Here is a 19,113-nt window from a genome sequence, read left to right on the forward strand (position 1 = left end):
CGGCTCACTGCAAGCTCCGCCTCCCGGGTTCACGCCATTCTCCTGCGTCAGCCTCTCCGAGTAGCTGGGACTACAGGCGCCCGCCACCACGCCCGGCTAATTTTTTGTATTCTTAGTAGAGACGGGGTTTCACCATGGTCTTGATCTCCTGACCTCGTGGATTCGCCCGCCTCGGCCTCCCAAAGTGCTGGGATTACAAGTGTGAGCCACCGCGCCCGGCCTTTACATTTTTTTAGTAGAGATGGGGTTTCATCATGTTGGCCAGGCTGGTCTTGAACTCCTGACCTCAGGTGATCCACCCACCTCGGTCTCCCAAAGTGTTGGGATTACAGGCGTGAACCACTGTGCCGGGCCCCAGTTTCTAATAGTTAAAATTTATTGATCAACTTGTTTCAAGAGTATGATTTTAATCCAAAATATAAACTCTAAATTGTAAATTTAAATCCAAGTAAATTAGCTCAGTCACTATTTCCAGGGATACTACTTCTCTCAACAAATGTTTGAGCACCACTATGCGGGGGACACGCCTGTAGTTGCTGGGGTCTACAACCGTGGACGAGACAAAATCCCTGCGTTCGAGGAATTTACATCCTAGTGAGAATGTTTTTGAAAATGTTAATGTGGCGGGGCGTGGTAGCTCACACCCATAATCCCCACTTTTGAAGGCTGAGGAAGGTGGATCACCTGAGGTTGGGAGTTCGAGACCAGCCTCACCAACATGGAGAAACCCTGTCTCTACTAAAAATACAAAATTAGCCGGGTGTGGTGGCACATGCCTGTAATTCCAGCTACTTAGGAGGCTAAGGCAGGAGAATTGCTTGAACCGGAGAGGCAGAGGTTGCGGTGAGCCGAGATTGCGCTCTTGCACTCCAGCCTGGGCAACAAGAGCGAAGCTCCATCACAAAACAAAACAAAACAAAACAAAACAAAACAAAACAAATGTTAATGCAATCTGTTTGCTAATTGTTAGTCTTTCTGCATAAAGCCCCAAACAGTAACCGTGAGTGATGTAAAAATTCTAAGGAACAATGATAAATCCAGACAAACTCAACTTGAAGCATTCAGTAGCTCTGAATCACAAAAAATTCTGTAGCATCTGTGGGCAACGTTTATTCAATTGAGATATAAACTGAATTGCAGGCAGGCATCCCATCAGCTCATCTGGTGCCTAAGGCAACCTCTGGTTTACAGTAGTTGCTTAGTACATATTTGATTTAAAAATTTCAGCCTACTGGTCCCAAGGGTCCTCATTTTGCTTCCTGCGGCGGCATAACTGATAGGGAACAGCTAGCCAGCACTAGTGGGATGAAAAGGCGTTAAGTGCAACCCACAGGGCGACATGGAAATATAACACGAAGCTGGCCGCTTGCCCTTCATTGTCGGCTCTCTTCAATTTATGCCCGGCAGGTGAGAGCTGACAATTCCTGCCTTTGGTTTGGTTCCTAACATTTTAATAGGATGGATCCAAATCCTGTGCCTTGATTTCCCCAGGTGAGGGTGGGGAGGAGAGAAAGAAGAGGGGGTTCTGTAGCTTTTAAACTTTACTCCTTAGGGGGCTGTATGTATGTATGTGTGTGTGTGAGAGAGAGGAAGAGAAACAGAGAGAGAGAGAGAAGAGAGAGGCAGAGATGAGAGAGGTATGAGATACACAGGAGAGAGAGACAGATGAGAGAGAGACACGACAGACAGAGAGACAAGAGAGAGAGAGACACGGGAGACAGAGACAGAGGAGAGGAGAGAGACACGAGAGACAGACGAGAGACAGTGAGACACCAGAGAGAGAGACAGAGATGAGAGGAGAGAGAGACATGTGAGAGAGACACGGGAGAGACAGAGATGAGAGAGAGATATGAGAGAGATATATGAGAGAGAGACACGGGAGAAAGAGGGACAGAGATGAGAGAGAGACACAAGAGAGAGACAGACGAGAGAGACACAGAAGAGAGGGACAGATGAGCGGAGAGAAAGAGAGGCATAGAGACAGACGAGAGAGGGAGATAGAAGTCTCCAATGAATAAGTGGGAATATATGGAAAACGCGAATATCCAAATGATATTTGGAAAACTTGGCTGTGTTGGGGTGGTCACGGACCCAGCCTCTTAGGTGTCCCTCCCGGACACCGACGGACCCTGAACACCCTCAGGCTGGGGGCAGGCTGTGGCCTGCCCGGACCCCCACTTGGGCGGCGGCTGCAGGGGAGGCCGTGGAGGGGCCCGGCACGTCTGTCCGCCCGCACGTGCTCTGGGCGGGGCGGGCTGGGGCCCGACGGGCGGGGCCGGGGGCGGCGGCGGCGGGGGCGCGGCCGGGCGGCCACGTGACGGGCGGCGCGGCTATTAAGCCGCGCGGCAGCTGCTCGCAGCCGGAGCTGGTGCTTCGCCCGAGACCCAGCGCCCAGGCGTGTCGCCCCGAGAGGAGCCGCGCGAAGGTCACCCCGCGCCCGCCGCCCGCCGCCCGCCGCCCGCTGCCCGCCGCCTCCGTGGGTCCGTTTGCCAGTCAGCCCGTGCGTCCGAGCCCCTCGCGCCCCGCCGCAGCCCCGGCCAACCGAGCGCCATGAACCAGATAGAGCCCGGCGTGCAGTACAACTACGTGTACGACGAGGATGAGTACATGATCCAGGAGGAGGAGTGGGACCGCGACCTGCTCCTGGACCCGGCCTGGGAGAAGCAGCAGAGGAAGGTCAGCAGGGGCCTGCGGGCCGCCCGCGCGTGGTGGGGCCGGGTGCCCCGCGGGGCTCCCGTGCGCGTGGCCGCGTGGCCTGGCGACTGGCGAGAGGGCGCTTTGTGGAGGTGCTGTGCTGTCCTGTGCCCTCGCAGCCCCGGGGGCCCCTTAGGAAAGAGGACACGTCTGGGGACAGGCAGGACACTGGGCGTCGTGTGTGTGCGCGCGCGCGCGCGTTAGCAGCATCGGAGTTACAGATGTGGTTCTGTTCCTCACACCAACCCGCGTTAGACCAGGATCTGAAGGGGTCTCTGGTCTGCTCCTGACCCCTTGAGTCTGTGACCTTGGCCCCCGAGTTATACTCTCCTGGCCCGTTTGTGTCCATTTACCCCAGCCTCTCTCTTCCCCATTGAAAGAAGCAAAAGAACATCAGCTTCATTGCAATTTCCACCGGGCTGCCCCTAGAGTCATGGAAAGTCATTTATTCAATCTTTTGGGTTCCTTGGAGAGGGATGTTGGATGAACACTAGACATTTACCGATAGTGACAATTATTTCACACTCTATTTATAGTTCATTGAGGTAAGCACACAGGGACGAAGGAGTCAGCCAGCTTCTAAAAGCTGCCTCCCCATTTTGATTGGCGCTCTCGGGGGTCCCAGTGGAACATTCCACTATTTCAAGGTTTCCTCTTGATCCTCTTGGCTGGAATAAATAGGGAATGCTCACCAGGAGGCTTCATCCCGCCTCTCACTTGACTAGGCAGGGAGCCTGGTTGGGTCAGGCCTGACAACAGAGACCTGCCAACCCAACCTTAAGATAACAGGGTTATGGCAAAAGCCAAACGCTCTGAACTTTTTTCCCCCCGGTTTTTCTGGGCGTGGGGCAAGATAGATTTCCCTTCTAAGGGCCTGTTTTAAGTGGATAGCCTGTGGTGACCATAGTGTGTACGGGAAAATCTCTGTATCATTGGCACCGTAGCTGATTGTGCGATAGTATTTGGTGAATAGGGGTATGATGATGGAGAACACACATCCCAAACTCGTCTAGCAGCAAACAGCGTTAGCTGGAAGGAGAGATGATTATCAAATAACCAAGCACTATTTTTGTATCAGGATTTTTGTATCTCTTGTCTACCCTCTCTCCTAAAATACCATTTACTATTATTATTTTAAAGCTCTAATTTAGCTACATTTCAGTCTCTCCCCGAGTTTCTTAAGGCTTTTACCATCCCTACCTTTCTTAGAAAATGGGAGTAATAAATAGAAAAAAACAAAACTTCAAGCCGTCTACTATTGTTTAAAGGACTGATTGTGAAGGAAGTACATGGCATGAGGATTACTAATGTGTCATCTGGACCAGCTGATGCATCATCCATCAGCACGAAGTTAAAAAGTGACTTTAATTTTTAGCAGTGAGTGTTTTTTTAAAAGAATTTCCCCAAATTTTGATTACTGCACTTTTCATGGATTAAAAAAAAAGATAACTCCCAGGTCTTTGTTTTAAAAATTGCTTTCTTATGAGGAACTGTAAAATAGCTAAGGAATTGGACAGGTAGTCTGCCCATCATTTTGGAAAGTGATAGTCTAATCACAGTGCTTTCTGTTGCCTTTTTTTTTTTTTTAAGTACAGTACACTAGCAGGATAGAGGTAATGACAGTTTCCAGAGGCCACATTGACATCCCTTCTGCCATATTTAATCTTTTAATATATTTGCAGTATTTTTGGATATATGGCTTTGAATTCTTTTAGGCTTGGGATTCCTGTGTTGACTGTGTTATTATAATTGCATAGCACTTGAAGTAAAGTTTATTATTTAAAAATAACGTACTTCCTGATCCCAGTCCAAAATAATGTTAAAAAGTTTAACGTGAGAATTTTTTTTAAGATAGTTTGAATGTTGTACATGCTTGGGGGGCAAAAACTACATTAGGACAAATCTAGAAGATTCTCTATTTCTACTTTTGGTATAGACCCTGCTCAAGTCAGTAAAATAATATTGAACTGTGAGCTCAGTGCAGCCAGAGCAGTGGCCTCTATTTATGTCCTGTGAGACAAACTGCTGGAACCGGACAAGGGTAAAATGCCATTGTTTCTATTGTGGGCTACCTTCTCCACACTTGCCATTTCAGTGATATGCTGGGCATGAGATCTGTCAACAGATGCTGGTAGCACATGATGACGTCCGTGGCGTTATAATGGCTGTGATGCCTAATTATATCTACAGTTCAGAGAATCTCATGGGCTATGGTAATCCTTGCTCTGTGGTGTGGAAGGAAAGCCTTGCTATAGAAGGACTTTATAAAAGTGTAATGTGTTTTATAAGAGAAGGGAATCCAGAAGATAGTGGGTTTAGCTGAGTGCGAATAGGCGTTTCAACGTGTCTACCTTCTCTTTCAAGAGTGTGTTAGGAAGAGTGTTACACACAAGTGTGTTAATAGAGTTAGGAATATTTATGTTTTCTATAAAGAAGTATTTACATTCAACTCAAGGGTAGAAGAAAAATGCCTGCAGTATTACAGATGTGAGATATATATATATATATATATGTATACACACATACGTATATTATATATATGTGTGTATGTATATATATATATATATATATATATATAAAATATAATGTATAATGTTTAGAGACAGGATTTTGCTCTGTTGCCCAGGCTGGAGTACAGTGGCATGATACTAGCTCACTGCAGCCTCGACCTCCTGGGCTCAAGTGACCTCCATGCACTCCAAATTAGCCATGCACCACCACACATGGCTAATTTTTTTTATTTTAAAAACTTTTTTTGTAGAGACAGGGTCTCACTGTGTTGCCCAGGCTGGTCTTGAACTCCTGGCCATTCTCCCACCTTGGCTTCCTAAAGTGCTGATACTAAGGATATGAGCCACCATGCTCAGCCCCAGATACAATATTCTAAGACACTGAAATGCTGAGGCACACTCTTGGAGTTAGAATGTTTTACCATATAGAACACAGTTTAGGGATATCAATTTCTAAGTAAACTGGGACCTCTTCAGTGGACTGTTGAAACTTTTAGAGTGTTGGCGTCTAGAAGTAAACGTCTCCTGGAACCAAGGAACACATTGAGCTTGTACCTCAACTGAAGCCTAATTGGGAGGTGACTTGTCAGAGCAGCAATGCCGAATATGTTTGCTATCTTCACAAGCTCAGGGCGCTGTCCTTAACTGTACTGGGAGGCTAGAGCAGACCTTTTAAGGAAACGAAATATGTGTCGATATGTAAAGGGTCCTTATGTCCATAATCGGTCCATGGCTTGATGATCGATAAACTTTTCTAGGTGTTCTGATTGTTTTTAATAGTCCCTAAAGAAATTCAGATTCTTCTGCACTCTTCACAGTTGAGATGGCTGGATTCACCTTGGAGCACCTCCTGTCAGTCTGGTATTTAGGCGAATGTGTTGCCATGTTGGGTCAGGCAGCCTGGCAGGATGCGTGTACAGAGGCAGCCGCCCACGGGATCCGGATTAAATAGAGAGCCTGGGAGCCTTCGAGTTGCCCCTGCCCTTGTTCTGTGGGCAGCAGCTGCTGATTTAGAGCACAAGGTGAAGGCTCTTCCTGCCTAATGACACATACTCTTGCATGAATTTTTCCTAGGAGAAAAGGCACTAATTGTTCCAACGATTGACAGAAAGCTTCTGACATTTCTCAGATTCATGAGACCCAGATGAATTGAAGCTCTGCCTGGTACCCGACTACAGTTGAATCACTAAATGTTTCAAGTCTCAATTTCTTCACCTAGAAAATGAAGATAAATACCTGTCTTTCTTAACTCACAGGGTTTTTTGTCTGGATCAAATGGTTAAACTGTTTTATGGTGAAGGGGCTTTATACATTGTAAAGTGATCTGTAAATGTTCAAATATTATCATCCTTGTGTGCCGAATATTTGTTAATCAGCACTGCACTTAGACTTGTGAGGGACTTGTGAGCATGAGATTTGGCCCTTGGTGACCTTGATGTACTTTGAAAATTGTGGGGAAATACACATAACAAAAAATTTATCATTTTAATCACAAGTGTACAATTCAGTGGCATTATGTCTATTCACATTATTGTGCAACCATCACCACTATGTGTCTCCAGAACTTTTCCATCATCCCACATTGAAACTCCGTACCCATTAAAAACTAGCTTCCCATTCCCCTCTCCTCTGGTGTCCTTTTTTTTTTTTTTGAGACGGAGTCTTGCTCTGTCGCCCAGGCTGGAGTGCAGTGGTGCGATCTCAGCTCACTGCAACCTCTGTCTCCCGGGTTCAAGCAGTTCTCCTGCCTCAGCCTTACAGTAGCTGGGATTGCAGGCGCTGGGTAGCTGGGATTACAGCTGGCTAATTTTTGTATTTTTAGTAGAGATGGGGTTTCACTGTGTTAGCCAGGATGGTCTCCCATCTCCTGACCTTGTGATCTGTCCACCTTGGCCTCCCAAAGTGCTGGGATTACAGGCATGAGCCACTGTACCCAGCCTGGTGTACTTTTAAAGATAAGATTTATACACTGGAACACTTGGAACATAAGAAATTGTTTAATAATAAGTGCATATTTAATAAGAAATTGTTTAATAATAAGTGCAAGAATAAAAGTTAGCCAGATGCAGTGGCTCATGCCTGTAATCTCAGCACTTTGAGAGGCCAAGGTAGGAAGATTGCTTGAGCCCAGGTGTTTGAGACCAGCCTGGGCAACACAGCAAGACCCCGTCTCTGCAAAAAACATGAAATATTTAGCCAGGAGTGGTGGTGCACAGCTGTAATCCATCCTACTTGGGAGGGTGAGGCCAGAGGATCATTTGAGCCCAGGAGTTTGAGGTTGCCGTGAGCTGCGATCATGCCACTGCACTCTAGACTGGGCAACAGAGCAAGACCCCATCTCAAAAAATAAAAAAAAATAAGTGTAATATAATAAGTGTTTACCTTTGGCACTATCAAAGCACCCTTGCATCCCTTCACTCACCCTTTCATCAAGAGGTGGGAGAAGTTCAAAGCTAAGAGTATAGAAGGAGAAAGTAACCAAGGTGGCCAGACCAGGACTCAGGTCTCCCAAAGCCTAGCTCTGTATCGGATATGTCTGTGGCTCATGGTGTGTTTGTGTACGTGTGGTAGGGAGATAATACCTGACGCTAAAGATGCATATTCAAACTTAGAAAGTTGGATCCACGAAAAAGGGCCAGGTTATAGAGGGCCTGGGATGCTAAGGCGAGTGCAGACTTTATCCTCCAAGACATGCAGAGCTCCAGAGGTTTTTTGAGCTGGGAAGACCCATGCTTACAGAGCTAGTATTGTTGGCGGGATAAATCTGAGTGGACAAGGACCTGAGGCTGGGGGACCCAGGCAAAAGCCCGTTATGACTATCCAGATAAAGTGGTGAGGATTAGAACAAGGGGGCTGTTAGAAGCAATGGTGAGGAAGACATCAATTTGAGAGTGAGCAGGAGGGATTATACGAAGTATTAAATAACCACATGTTGTTCCCCAGTAGGCTGTGGTATAAATCCAATTAAGTAGGTATGATCCTCCCCATTAGAGCTCCTGGACTTTAATGTCAGGACAGTGGTATTGACAAGTAATAACCAAACTAATGAGGAGAGTCTGTTTATCCACTGGGAGATTGTGTCTGGATAAGAAGTTAAGTATTTACAGGATGTGTCATTATTCCGTGCAGGGAAAGGAGCCACCGTGCTGAGATGGCAAGTCCGGTGTCCATGTGGCCATTGCTGGGAGGGAGAGGTGGAGTTGTAGATAGTCTTTGAGAGCCAGAGAAAGTTCTTAATGGGCAGAAGTGTCAAGGAAGAGGTTAAAGGCAGAGTCTTGTGTGGGCACTAAGAAACCTCTGCACCCAGAAGGACTGTAATAAATGTACATGTGGTTTGCTATGGAGAATCACAGCTGCAGGAGTTCTGAGGCACAAAAAACACTCTTTGCCTTTACATCCTATTTGGGACACCGTGATGTGTCCCGGGGTTGCCCTAGGCCTTCAGCCACGTTCACCAGGTAAGAAACTTAAGCCCATAATAAGATTTTCCGGGAGTGTGGGAGGAGGAATATAACTATTAGCGGGGAAACTTAATTAACGCAGCCTCAGAAAACTGTCAGAAAGCACCGCAGTCGGTTACTGCAGCTGGGAGACACCTACAGAAAAGGCGCAGTTCTGGAGTGGGTGAGGGTGCTACCATGATGAGCAGAGGAGTTCACACGCAACGCGTTGGAGGACAGTCAGAATCCTACCGCCGTTTCCCTGGGAACGGCACTAAGTCTTCCAGAAAGAACAGAAAGCAGAGATTGGGGGAGAAGCTTGCAAACTACTATGCTAGACAAATTTCAAAGGAAGGAAAACCTTAAGTGTAAGAATTTGGCCTTTCTGAAGAAGACTGAGGAAAATTTTTGGTACAAACATATCTGAACACATGCACACACACACACACACACACACACACACACACACACACACATCACTTCCCATCTCCACAGTTTTCTAGATTGGAAACTAGAAGGTGTTTTTACCTGCAACCCTAGTGAGGAGCATAATATAAATGGAACACAAGCATGATTGTTCATTCTTTCATTCATTTGGCAAACATTTTTGTAGTCCTTCTAGGGACCAGCAGAGAGAGTTGATGACACCACCATGGCCCTTAAGGAGCTTACAGCCTAGTTCAAGAGACAGGAGTGGTCTGTGAGAAGCACAGAGGAGGGGCATCCGCTTCAGCCAGGCTGGTGTAAGGAAGCTGTTTTCAAAGCCAAAGGTGTTTCAGACCCTCCTGCTTGGTTCCCCTTCATGGTGAATGGAAATGTCTTTCTCCCAGGCGCCCAAGCAAGAAACCCGGGTGTTCCCCTTTACGCCGCCTCCTCTCCCATACCATGGCTGTTGGGTCACCACCTCCCATGGAGTTCTCTGGACCCTGCCTCTTCCCCTCCCTGTGTGCTCCAAGGCCTTCAGGCTTTCTGTCTTCCCTGCGGAGATGAGGGTGGTGGCCTCCCTTTTTGTCACCCTTCCAAGGGTCACGTTTGTCTGCTGGCTTTTCTCCAAGATGCTGCCAAAAATGATCTTAATAAGACATAAGCCTGGTTGTGATATTTTCCTGATTCAAGTGTCTCTGTGGTTCTTGGTTGCCTTCAGGAGAGAGTTCAAGCCTCTTATGGTGGTTTGTGAGGCCAGGCCTGAACTAGCCCCATCGTCTGTTCATTCACCACCCCAGTATCCCTGCTGCAGGTTTTTAAAGATCTCATGTCCCTGATTGCCTGTCACTGTGTCTGACTCGAGCCCTTGTCTCTTCCATAGACCCTCCCTCCTCCACCTATCTTAGTAGTACCTCCTTCTGCAGCTGCTTCACTGAGAGGCCTGCCTTCTAGAGCAGGGGTCACCTGATGCTCTGTCTCCCCAACAAGGGCTGTGAGCAGTAGCTCTTCTCTGTAGGTCCCTGTGCCTCATTGGACTCACACAGAGTCTGCACTGACATTTTTTTTTTTTTGAGACAGAGTTTCACTGTTGTTGCCCAGGCTGGAGTGCAATGGCACAATCTTGGCTCACCACAACCTCCGCCTCCCAGGTTCAAGTGATTCTCTTGCCTCAGCCTCCTGAGTAGCTGGGGTTGCAGGCATGTGCCACCACGCCCGGCTAATTTTTTACATTTTTAGTAGAGATAGGGTTTCTCCATGTTGGTAAGGCTGGTCTTGAACTCCAGACTTCAAGTGATCCACCTGCCTCGACCTCACAAAGTGCTGGGATTACAGGTGTGAACCACCACGCCCGGCCTGCACTGACATTTATTGAATGAAGAAATTATGAATCCTTTCTAAAAAACGTTTAGTACAATTACTTTTTAAATTAAAAAAACTTTCATTTTAACAATTAAAATCTTTTTTGACAGTCTTTATGACTTTTTGAGCTCTAAATGTGTTAACTCGCAACTCATACTCATTTAATGCTTTTTAAAAATATTCTCTTGAAGTATTTTCTCAGGTCCCCAAAAAGAGTTCCCTGACTTGATTTTTATTGTAAGTCTGAGCTGTCGAGGCCAGGTGTGGTGGCTCATTCCCATATTCCCAGCACTTTGGGAGGCTGAGGCAAGGCTGTCTCTTCAGGCTAGGAGTTAGAGACTGGCCCGGGCAGCACAGACCCTGTCTCGACAAAAAAATTAAAAAATTAGCCGGGTATGGTGGTGTGTGCTTGTAGTTTTAGCTACTTGGGAAGCTGAAGTGAGAGGATTGCTTGAGCTCAGAAGTTCGAGGCTGCAGTGAACTATGATGGCACCACTGCACTCCCGCTCTGGGTGACAGGGTGAGAAATAAGCTTTTCATTAAGAAATGTTCAGGCTGGGCACAGTGTCTCATGCCTGTAATCCCAGCCCTTTGGGAGGCTGAGGCAGGTGAATCACATGAGGCCAGGAGTTTGAGACCAGCCTGGCCAACACAGCGAAACCCAGTCTCTACTAAAAATACAAAAAAAAAAAAAAAAAAATTAGCTGGCTGTGGTGATGCCTGCCCATAATCCCAGCCACTTGGGAGGCTGAGGCATGAGAATCACTTGAACCTGGGAGGTGGCGGCTGCAGTGAGCCAAGATCATGCCACTGCATCCCAGCCTGGGAGACAGAGTGAGACTGTCTCAAAAAAAAAAAAAAAGTTAAGAGATGTGCTATGTCTGAAAAAAAAAAAAGAACTTAAATAATTGGAATTTAGAGCTTTTAGAATTGAAAAAATAATTATACAGATTTATGTATATCATAATAAAATTGGTCACTATATTTATGAGAAAAAGTTCTGGTAACCTGAATCTGATTTGAAATGAGTTTCTTTTTTCCCCCCAGATTGAAAACCTTCACCTTAATAAAGAAAATTCCAAGTTCATTTATGATTCAGAGAAGTATAAATTTAAATTTGTTTTTGTATAGAACACATGGGGAAAATTTTTTTGAAGATGCAGTGTGCTTCACGGTGGTGGAATTGGAAAATGGAGACAAGATTGCAAGTGATTCTGTGGTCCTGGGAAAGAACTGGCATATGCAGTCTTCATACATGCCAAGTCCTAGACCATGAAGTTGGCATAACTTTGATTTGTCTTATTTATGTTTTTGCTAGGGGGCAAATATGTTGGTCATAGTCTTTAGAAATTACTATACACTGAAAATAGATTCTTATTAGTATCCATTACAACCTTTTCATAACAAGCCATGCTATCTTAGAAAAGACCTATATTTTATTAGTGATTATGAGAACCAAATGTACAAATAGGTGAATATGAGATTGTTTTGGGGCCAGGTGCAGTGGCTTAAGCCTGTAATCCCAGCACTTTGGGAGGCCGAGGCAGGCGGATCACCTCAGGTCAGGAGTTCGAGACCAGCCTGGCCAACATGGTGAAACTCCATCTCTATTAAAAATACAAAAATTAGCCGGATGTGGTGGTGTGCACCTGTAATCCCAGCTACTATGGAGGCTGAGGCAGGAGACTCACTGGAATTGGAGTGAGTGAGCTGCACTCACAGCTGGAGTGCAGTGAGATCGTGCCACTGCACTCCAGCTTGGGTGACAGAGCAAGACTCTGTCTCAGAAAAAAAAAAAAAAGATTGTTTTGGGGGAATGGGAGCAGTATTTAATATGAAGCTATGATTGAGTTTTGCAAAGGTAGTTATAATTGAGATTGCAAAGACAAATCAAGAAATCCTATCTTCTAAAGTCATGTGGAGTCTTTAAGTTATTTTATTATAGTCAAACAAGATGTGAAGATGACAATTACTTTTAGAAGGTAGGTAATCTCCTTGCTGTTTATGAGAATTTTAAGATAATTTATATGTAAGATAGAACCATATGAAATACTTGATGCTGACCATTTTGACCTCCAAAAATTATAGTCTCTTTATGTCAACTCAAACAACTTTACGGCTGTTGCCCCACTATTTTTTCTTTTTTTTTTTTTTTGAGACGGAGTTTTGCTCTGTTGCCAGGCTGGAGTGCGGTGGCGCGATCTCGGCTCACTGCGACCTCCACCTCCTGGGTTCAAGCGATTCTCCTACCTCAGCCTCCTGAGTAGCTGAGACTACAGGCGTGCGCCACCATGCCCAGCTAATTTTTGTATTTCTAGTAGAGATGGGGTTTCACCATGTCAGCCAGGATGGTCTCGATCTCGACCTCATGATCCATCCACCTTGGCCCCAAAGTGCTGGGATTACAGGTGTGAGCCACCATGCCCGGCTATTGTTGTCCCACTATATTTGATGCCCTTGACCAATACTACAAAATAGCCAGGCTGTAAAACTGAATTCTAATCATTTCTAGCCTTATCTCAAATGTCTTTGGTATTCATTTGTAAAAGTAGAGGGGCTCTTGAGTTTTGTAGAAGTTAAAAATGTGGGATTTGAAGCCAGATACAGCAACCTGGTGAAACCCCGTCTCTACAAAAATACATAAGTCAGCCAGGTGTGTTGGTGTGTGCCTGTATGCGCAGCTACTCAGGAGGCTGAGGCAGGAGGATGGCTTGAGCCGGGGAGGTTGAGGCTGCAGTGAGCCATGATTACATCATTGTACTCCAGCCCAGGCAACAGAGCAAGACCCTGTCTCAAAAAAAAAAAAAAAAAAAATGGGGACTTTGGATTGAGGGCTTGATATCCAATGAATAAAAGGAGAAAAGTCAAGGCTGGAGATTTAGGTATGGAAGTTATCTACATATAGCAATGGCTGCAACTCTGAGGGGGTAAGTGGAAGAGGATCTACCCAGAAGGCACTAAAATGAGCTAAGAATAGAGGACTCCTAGAGGAAGCGGTGATGGGAACTGAACCTGGAAGTCTTGCTTTTCTGGATGAAAACATCATGTATTAGACAACTTGGAACCACCTGAACTGTCAAGATGTCTTTGATTTTCTTTCTGGAGAAATCTCACCTTGGTATTCTATTGGAACTTTGCCAGTCAGCCTGAATCTGGCATTTAAGTTGGTTTAGTTACTGGAACAGAAACCAGAGCTTTGGTGCTGTGGAATGTAATATCTTTTAGCTCATGAGACAAGTTCTTTCTTTCTTTTTTATTTTATTTTATTTTATTTTGAGACAGAGTCTTGCTCTGTCACCCAGGCTAGAGTGCACTGGCACGATCTTGGCTCAATGCAACTTTCGCCTCCCAGGTTCAAGCAATTCTCCTGCCTCAACCTCCCAAGTAGCTGGGATTACAGGCACCCACCACCATGCCCGGCTAATTTTTGTATTTTTTTTTTTTTTTTATGTAGAGATGAGATTTCACCATGTTGGTCAGGCTGGTCTTGAGTTCCTGACCTCAGGTGATCCACCTGCCGTGGCCTCCCAAAGTGCTGGGATTACAGGCGTGAGCCACCACACCTGACCCAGACAAGTTATATTTTCAAAGGAAGCAAAAAACTGTATGAACAGACTTATGGTGCTCAAGTCTGTGACATAAAATTCTTCTGCACTCAGGATGGTCAATGATAGGCTTTGCTAAAGAAGGCTTTATTGAACATTTGTAAGATGCCTGAAAAAAAAAAATTACATAATGTAGAATTAAACTCCAAGATAGGACTTCCTTTTTCAGTTGTATCATTTATAGAATTAAGGAAATGAATTGTTGTTCTCATTTAGATGTTTTGTTTTAAGGTTTTGAAACATATTATAGATATTTTGGGTGTCAGAGAAGAACAGTCATGAAAATCGTAAAAGACGTATAGAAAACTGGGGCCGGGCGCGGTGGCTCAGCTGCTGAGGCAGGCGGATCACAAGGTCAGGAGATTGAGACCATCCTGTGAATGGTGAAACCCCCATCTCTACTAAAAAAAAAGAAAGAAAGAAAAAAGAAAACTGTAATCCACTTAGAGATTATGCGTAGAGAGTAGTATTTTTCTGGTTTGAAACAAACACATTTTTGAGGGGAGGCAGGTATTCAGGTGATCAGATTAGAAAAATACAAACCATGTGTTTTCTGTTTTAGAGACTGTAATATTTCTATTCTGTTATTGTAATTTTATGAAATATGAGGTGGCTGATTATTTTATTGCATACTTTGGTCTTTCATGTTAGAATTTGGAGCAGAGGACGTTGTAATTTTTTTTTCAGTCTAACACTAAAGCCAAAAAATATTCCAATCAGACAGTAAAAGTGATAATATATGGATTTTTACCAGTGAATTAAAAAATTAGAGATTTCACATATTATTCCTAGTATCCCAAATGATTTGCTGAAGAAGACAGAGAAACAACTATTACTGAGAAATTCCAGGCACTGTTTTAACCTTATATATGATATTACTGGATTTTCACAGCCATCTTGAAAGGCGAATATTATCTTCATTATTTTAGCTAGGCAAGTTAAGTGAGTTGCCCAGCAGCGGTTGAGGGTGGGGAAGTGGTAGCTGGAAAATGCACACAGAATTTTGTCTAATGTATGTAGAAATAGTTCTCTCTTATAATTGAAATTTTATAAATATGGAGATACTAATTATTTTATTGCATATTTTTGGTCTGAAAGTGGTAGAGCTGGATTTCAGATCCAGGCTGCTTAACTGTAAGGATCTTGATTTTTATCACTAAACTTTATCTGTTTTTGTTGCTTTCTGCTCGAATTTGTAACCAACCCAGAGCAGAAGCCTGGGATTCAGTATTTCTGATTTTCCACTTACAAACCTCCTGCCTTTGTGGAAGGGCATATGTGTGTGTGTGAATTTTTAAATTTCTAAACTGGTACAACTGGGAACGTCTGATAACAGTGAGAAAACGGAATTTTGAGGCATGGTCCATATTGTCATTCCAAGATTTTCCCCACGTCAAGCTTTAGCAGTTGCATTGTCCAACAGAAATACCAAAGTAGGAGGGAAGGGGCCACAGGAGAAGTCAGTTAAACCTCTCAATACTTTTAGGGGCTGTGCCATGAAGGGCACATTATCGGAGTGAATGCTGGTATGTCTGATGCACTTCCAAAAGAAGCCAGAGCTCAGGATGCCTGAGATACTGAATCAACTCCCTTTTGGAACTAGAAAATGAGACTTTCAGAGGCAGGAGCATAGATTAGAGTTATCCTCCTACGGGTGCCATGTCTGTATCTACAGGAATGCCCTCTCAGATCAGAGCTCCATGGGGACTGAGCCTAGCATGTTTTGAAATGGCAGTACTGAGAACTCACTTTGCATTTTAAAAAGTCCTGTTTATTTATTTAATGTTTTATTATGGGAAATTTTAAACATACCCCAAAGCAGAGAGAATATAATGAATCTCTCTGTATCCAGTAGGCCAGGGAAAAACCAAGCTTCACGAATAGGGGATGACTAAAAGGAAAATAAGTTTGAATGGCTAATAAAAACTTTACTATGAAAGAAACTGGCACAAAGTAAAACTGTGAAGTAGGCTGATGAGTACTGCTTGTTGCTTTACCCTGTTTCAAAATCCTCTTTCCCAAGGCCCCCTACCTCCCGCAGCTGCCTTTGGCCACCCAGGCCTGCCCCACCTGTACACCACCCCCAAGCCCCACATTCTCCTTGTGATTTTTCATGCACTTACTGTCATCATTGTCTATGCCTAAAAACGAAAGATTCCCAAGATCTGCCTTTCTAGGGATCACTGATATTTTTATTTTATTATTTTATTTTATTTATTTTATTTTGGAGACGGAGTCTCTATAGCCCAGGCTGGAGTGCAGTGGCACCATCTTGGCTCACTGCAACTTCCGCCTCCTGGGTTCAAGCCATTCTTCTGCCTTAGCCTCCCGAGTAGCTGGGACTACAGGTGCGCACCACCACACCCAGCTAATTGTCACTGATATTTTTAAAGGTGACTTTTCTGAGACAATAACCCTGTTGTCTAATTCCAGTGAATTTCAGGCTCAGCAGAAGATGGGGAGGCCTGTATATGTGGGTGGCTTACCACAGTGCCCAGGTGTGAAGTCAGTACTGGTAGCGTATTTACTGTGTGTGAGGCACACCCCTCTCCTCGTACTGCACCCTGATCTTATAAACTGACCTTCATCCCCATCAGGTTTATTGAGATGAGTCCTCTCTTAGCTCCACTGACCATTGCTGTTACTGCTTGGAGTGATAAGCCTGACTTTGAGACAGGAGGTGGGGACAATGTCTGAGGATGCTGAATTTGATACTTCTGCATCTGCATTTCCTCCACCACCCCCGGAGCACAGCCAGAGGAAGGAGCAGAACAGACATTGGAAAGGTTCTTCAGGAAAGGTTATTTTTAGGGGCCGTCTTACCAAGACTGCTTCCGGGGAATTTATTTAGACAGAGCAGGCCCCTGCCCTGTTAGAGACGTGAATTCCCACATATCTGGGAATGTTCTGGATAGCCCCAGAAAAGTGCTGGGGGGGCTTTCATTTTAACCCTGAAAGATGAGAGATGGTGTGAGGAGCAGCACAGTAGCCGGTGACCTTGGGCAAGTCACTTCGTCTCTCAGGACTTCTGTTCCTTATGAAATGAACTGACACCAAGGTGGTTGGAGTAATTTCAGAGGTAGGGTGACCCTACCTCCAGGTCTGTCCAGGACAATCCCAGTTTGTGGCTTTTGTCCCAGAGGAATTATAAATAGCACCTCCTTTGACTCTCGGAAGTGGCCCAGTTTAGACTACAAACTTTGGTCTCCCTGTTCTGCGGGCATACACAGGCAGCCTCATGGAAGGTTAAAATCATACTGACACCCAAGTGATTTTTTTTTCCCCAAGTAATTTATACATAGGGTAGTAATGCCTTTTCTGAAAGTGCTGGCCTATTTCTGGAACTTTAAAAATTGGCCGGGTGCGGTGGCTCACGCCTGTAATCCCAGCACTTTGGGAGGCCGAGGCGGGTGGATCACGAGGTCAGAAGATCGAGACCATCCTGGCTAACACGGTGAAACCCTGTCTCTACTAAAAATACAAAAAATTCTCCGGGCGTGATGGCGGGCGCCTGTAGTCCCAGCTACTCGGGAGGCTGAGGCAGGAGAATGGCGTGAGCCTGGGAGGCGGAGCTTGCAGCCAGCCGAGATCATGCCACTGCACTCCAGCCTGGGCGACAGAGCAAGACTCCGTCTCAAAAAAAAAAAAAAAAAAAAAGTAAACGTTGGTAAAGTGAGATTTTTAATACTTTGAGATATATGTATATATATCTCATATATAGTCTAGTAATTCTGAATCTTTTAATTCATACATCTTTTAGAAGACCAAGCTTTGTAGAACACCGTGAGAGTGAGCCCTGTGACTGGAGGGCTGTGGGGCCGCCAGCCCGCCTGAGTCCTCCTGTGGGCCAGGTTACCCTCTGAAATGGGGGTCGCTGTTATACTTTTGGTTTTGTATTATATGCTATGTATATGGTTTCATAAATATCATATATACTTACACTTTAGACAATTTGATATTAATATGGGCCAGGCATTAATGATACTTATTTTACACATCTGCAAAACTAAAGATCTGGACCAGTTACCAAAGTCCTGTCTGTAGATTTGCTCTTTCGACAGTATGTCTTTTCTGAAAATTATAAGAATTGATTTCCATGTTTAGGCACTTGAAAATCTAGCAGTGAAACGGTGACAAATGTATTTACTGTGTGATAAATCATGTTGAATAGAACATGTTCCCTCATTTCTATAATGAGACACAGGTAGGGCTGTCACCATGAGAGGCCTTTAAGGACTTGGTAGGGAAGCAGGAAAAATCGTGTCAGAAATGCCTGATGTGTGACGGTGAGTTCTATTGCTGTAACTGGTATCTGGGTAACTGGATATTAAGGACTCTAAAGGATTTCTGTTCTGTAGTCCTAGGATAGGGCAGTGTCTACCCTTTCCAGTAGGATTTTAAAATGTGATGTCAAAACAGGGATTTGAATGTGAAGCTGTAAAAAAGTCTTGAAGTAGCACTTCATTGAGGAAAATTAACTTCAAAACTCTAGGACTGCTGGATTGGATCCAAGTTAGGTCGTTTTCTTCCCCTTCCGTTAGGAATGTGGACGATTAGTGAAGTAAAGCTAGCCGGCATCTTTACAGACAACTAGGGAAGGGCAAAGAAAGTAACTTAGAAGTCTAGGCTAACGAATGTTTATGCTCTCCTGAATTATTGTTTAAAGATATGTATTTAAATAATTGCATAAGAAATACCTGTTTATTGTAGAATATTTAGGAAACATTACATTTTAAAATTAGAAGTTTTTAAATATTAAAGAAGTCACAGCCTGGAGAAAACAAGTGTGTACATTTTGCCAAGTGCCTACTAGCTCACTTTATGCTATAGTCTAGAAGCATCTATTTATGTATTTTATACTCTAATATACTATGGTCTGAAATGGCTCCGGATGTCAAGACTTTATTACCCATTTTCCTGAATACCAGTCAGCCGGAGCCCTGGGGAAGAACTCTTGGTGGAGGAAATCCCAGCTTGGTTCCCTCCGGTGTGGAGTTGGCAGGAACGTTGGAAATGCCCAGCTTCTCTGTTTTAATTGCATATGTTAATCAGAGTTTTCCCCATATGTAGGGGAAAGCT

General features: G+C 44.6%; 1 protein-coding gene across 2 annotated transcripts in view; it reads left to right on the top strand.

Moving 5' to 3' along the window:
• The first annotated feature begins 2,361 nt into the window (after positions 1 to 2,361).
• ACTN2 (actinin alpha 2) overlaps positions 2,362 to 19,113 on the top strand; it is a 76,130-nt gene continuing 59,378 nt past the window's right edge. For both annotated transcript variants that reach the window (XM_032136814.2, XM_032136813.2), the window contains exon 1: positions 2,362 to 2,676. In XM_032136814.2, the coding sequence (XP_031992705.1) occupies positions 2,551 to 2,676 (126 nt within the window). In that variant the 5' untranslated portion in view covers positions 2,362 to 2,550. The remainder of the gene's footprint in view (positions 2,677 to 19,113) is intronic.

This window comes from Hylobates moloch, unplaced genomic scaffold (genome assembly GCF_009828535.3).
Source record: "Hylobates moloch isolate HMO894 unplaced genomic scaffold, HMol_V3 SCAFFOLD_18, whole genome shotgun sequence".
NCBI lineage: Eukaryota > Metazoa > Chordata > Mammalia > Primates > Hylobatidae > Hylobates > Hylobates moloch.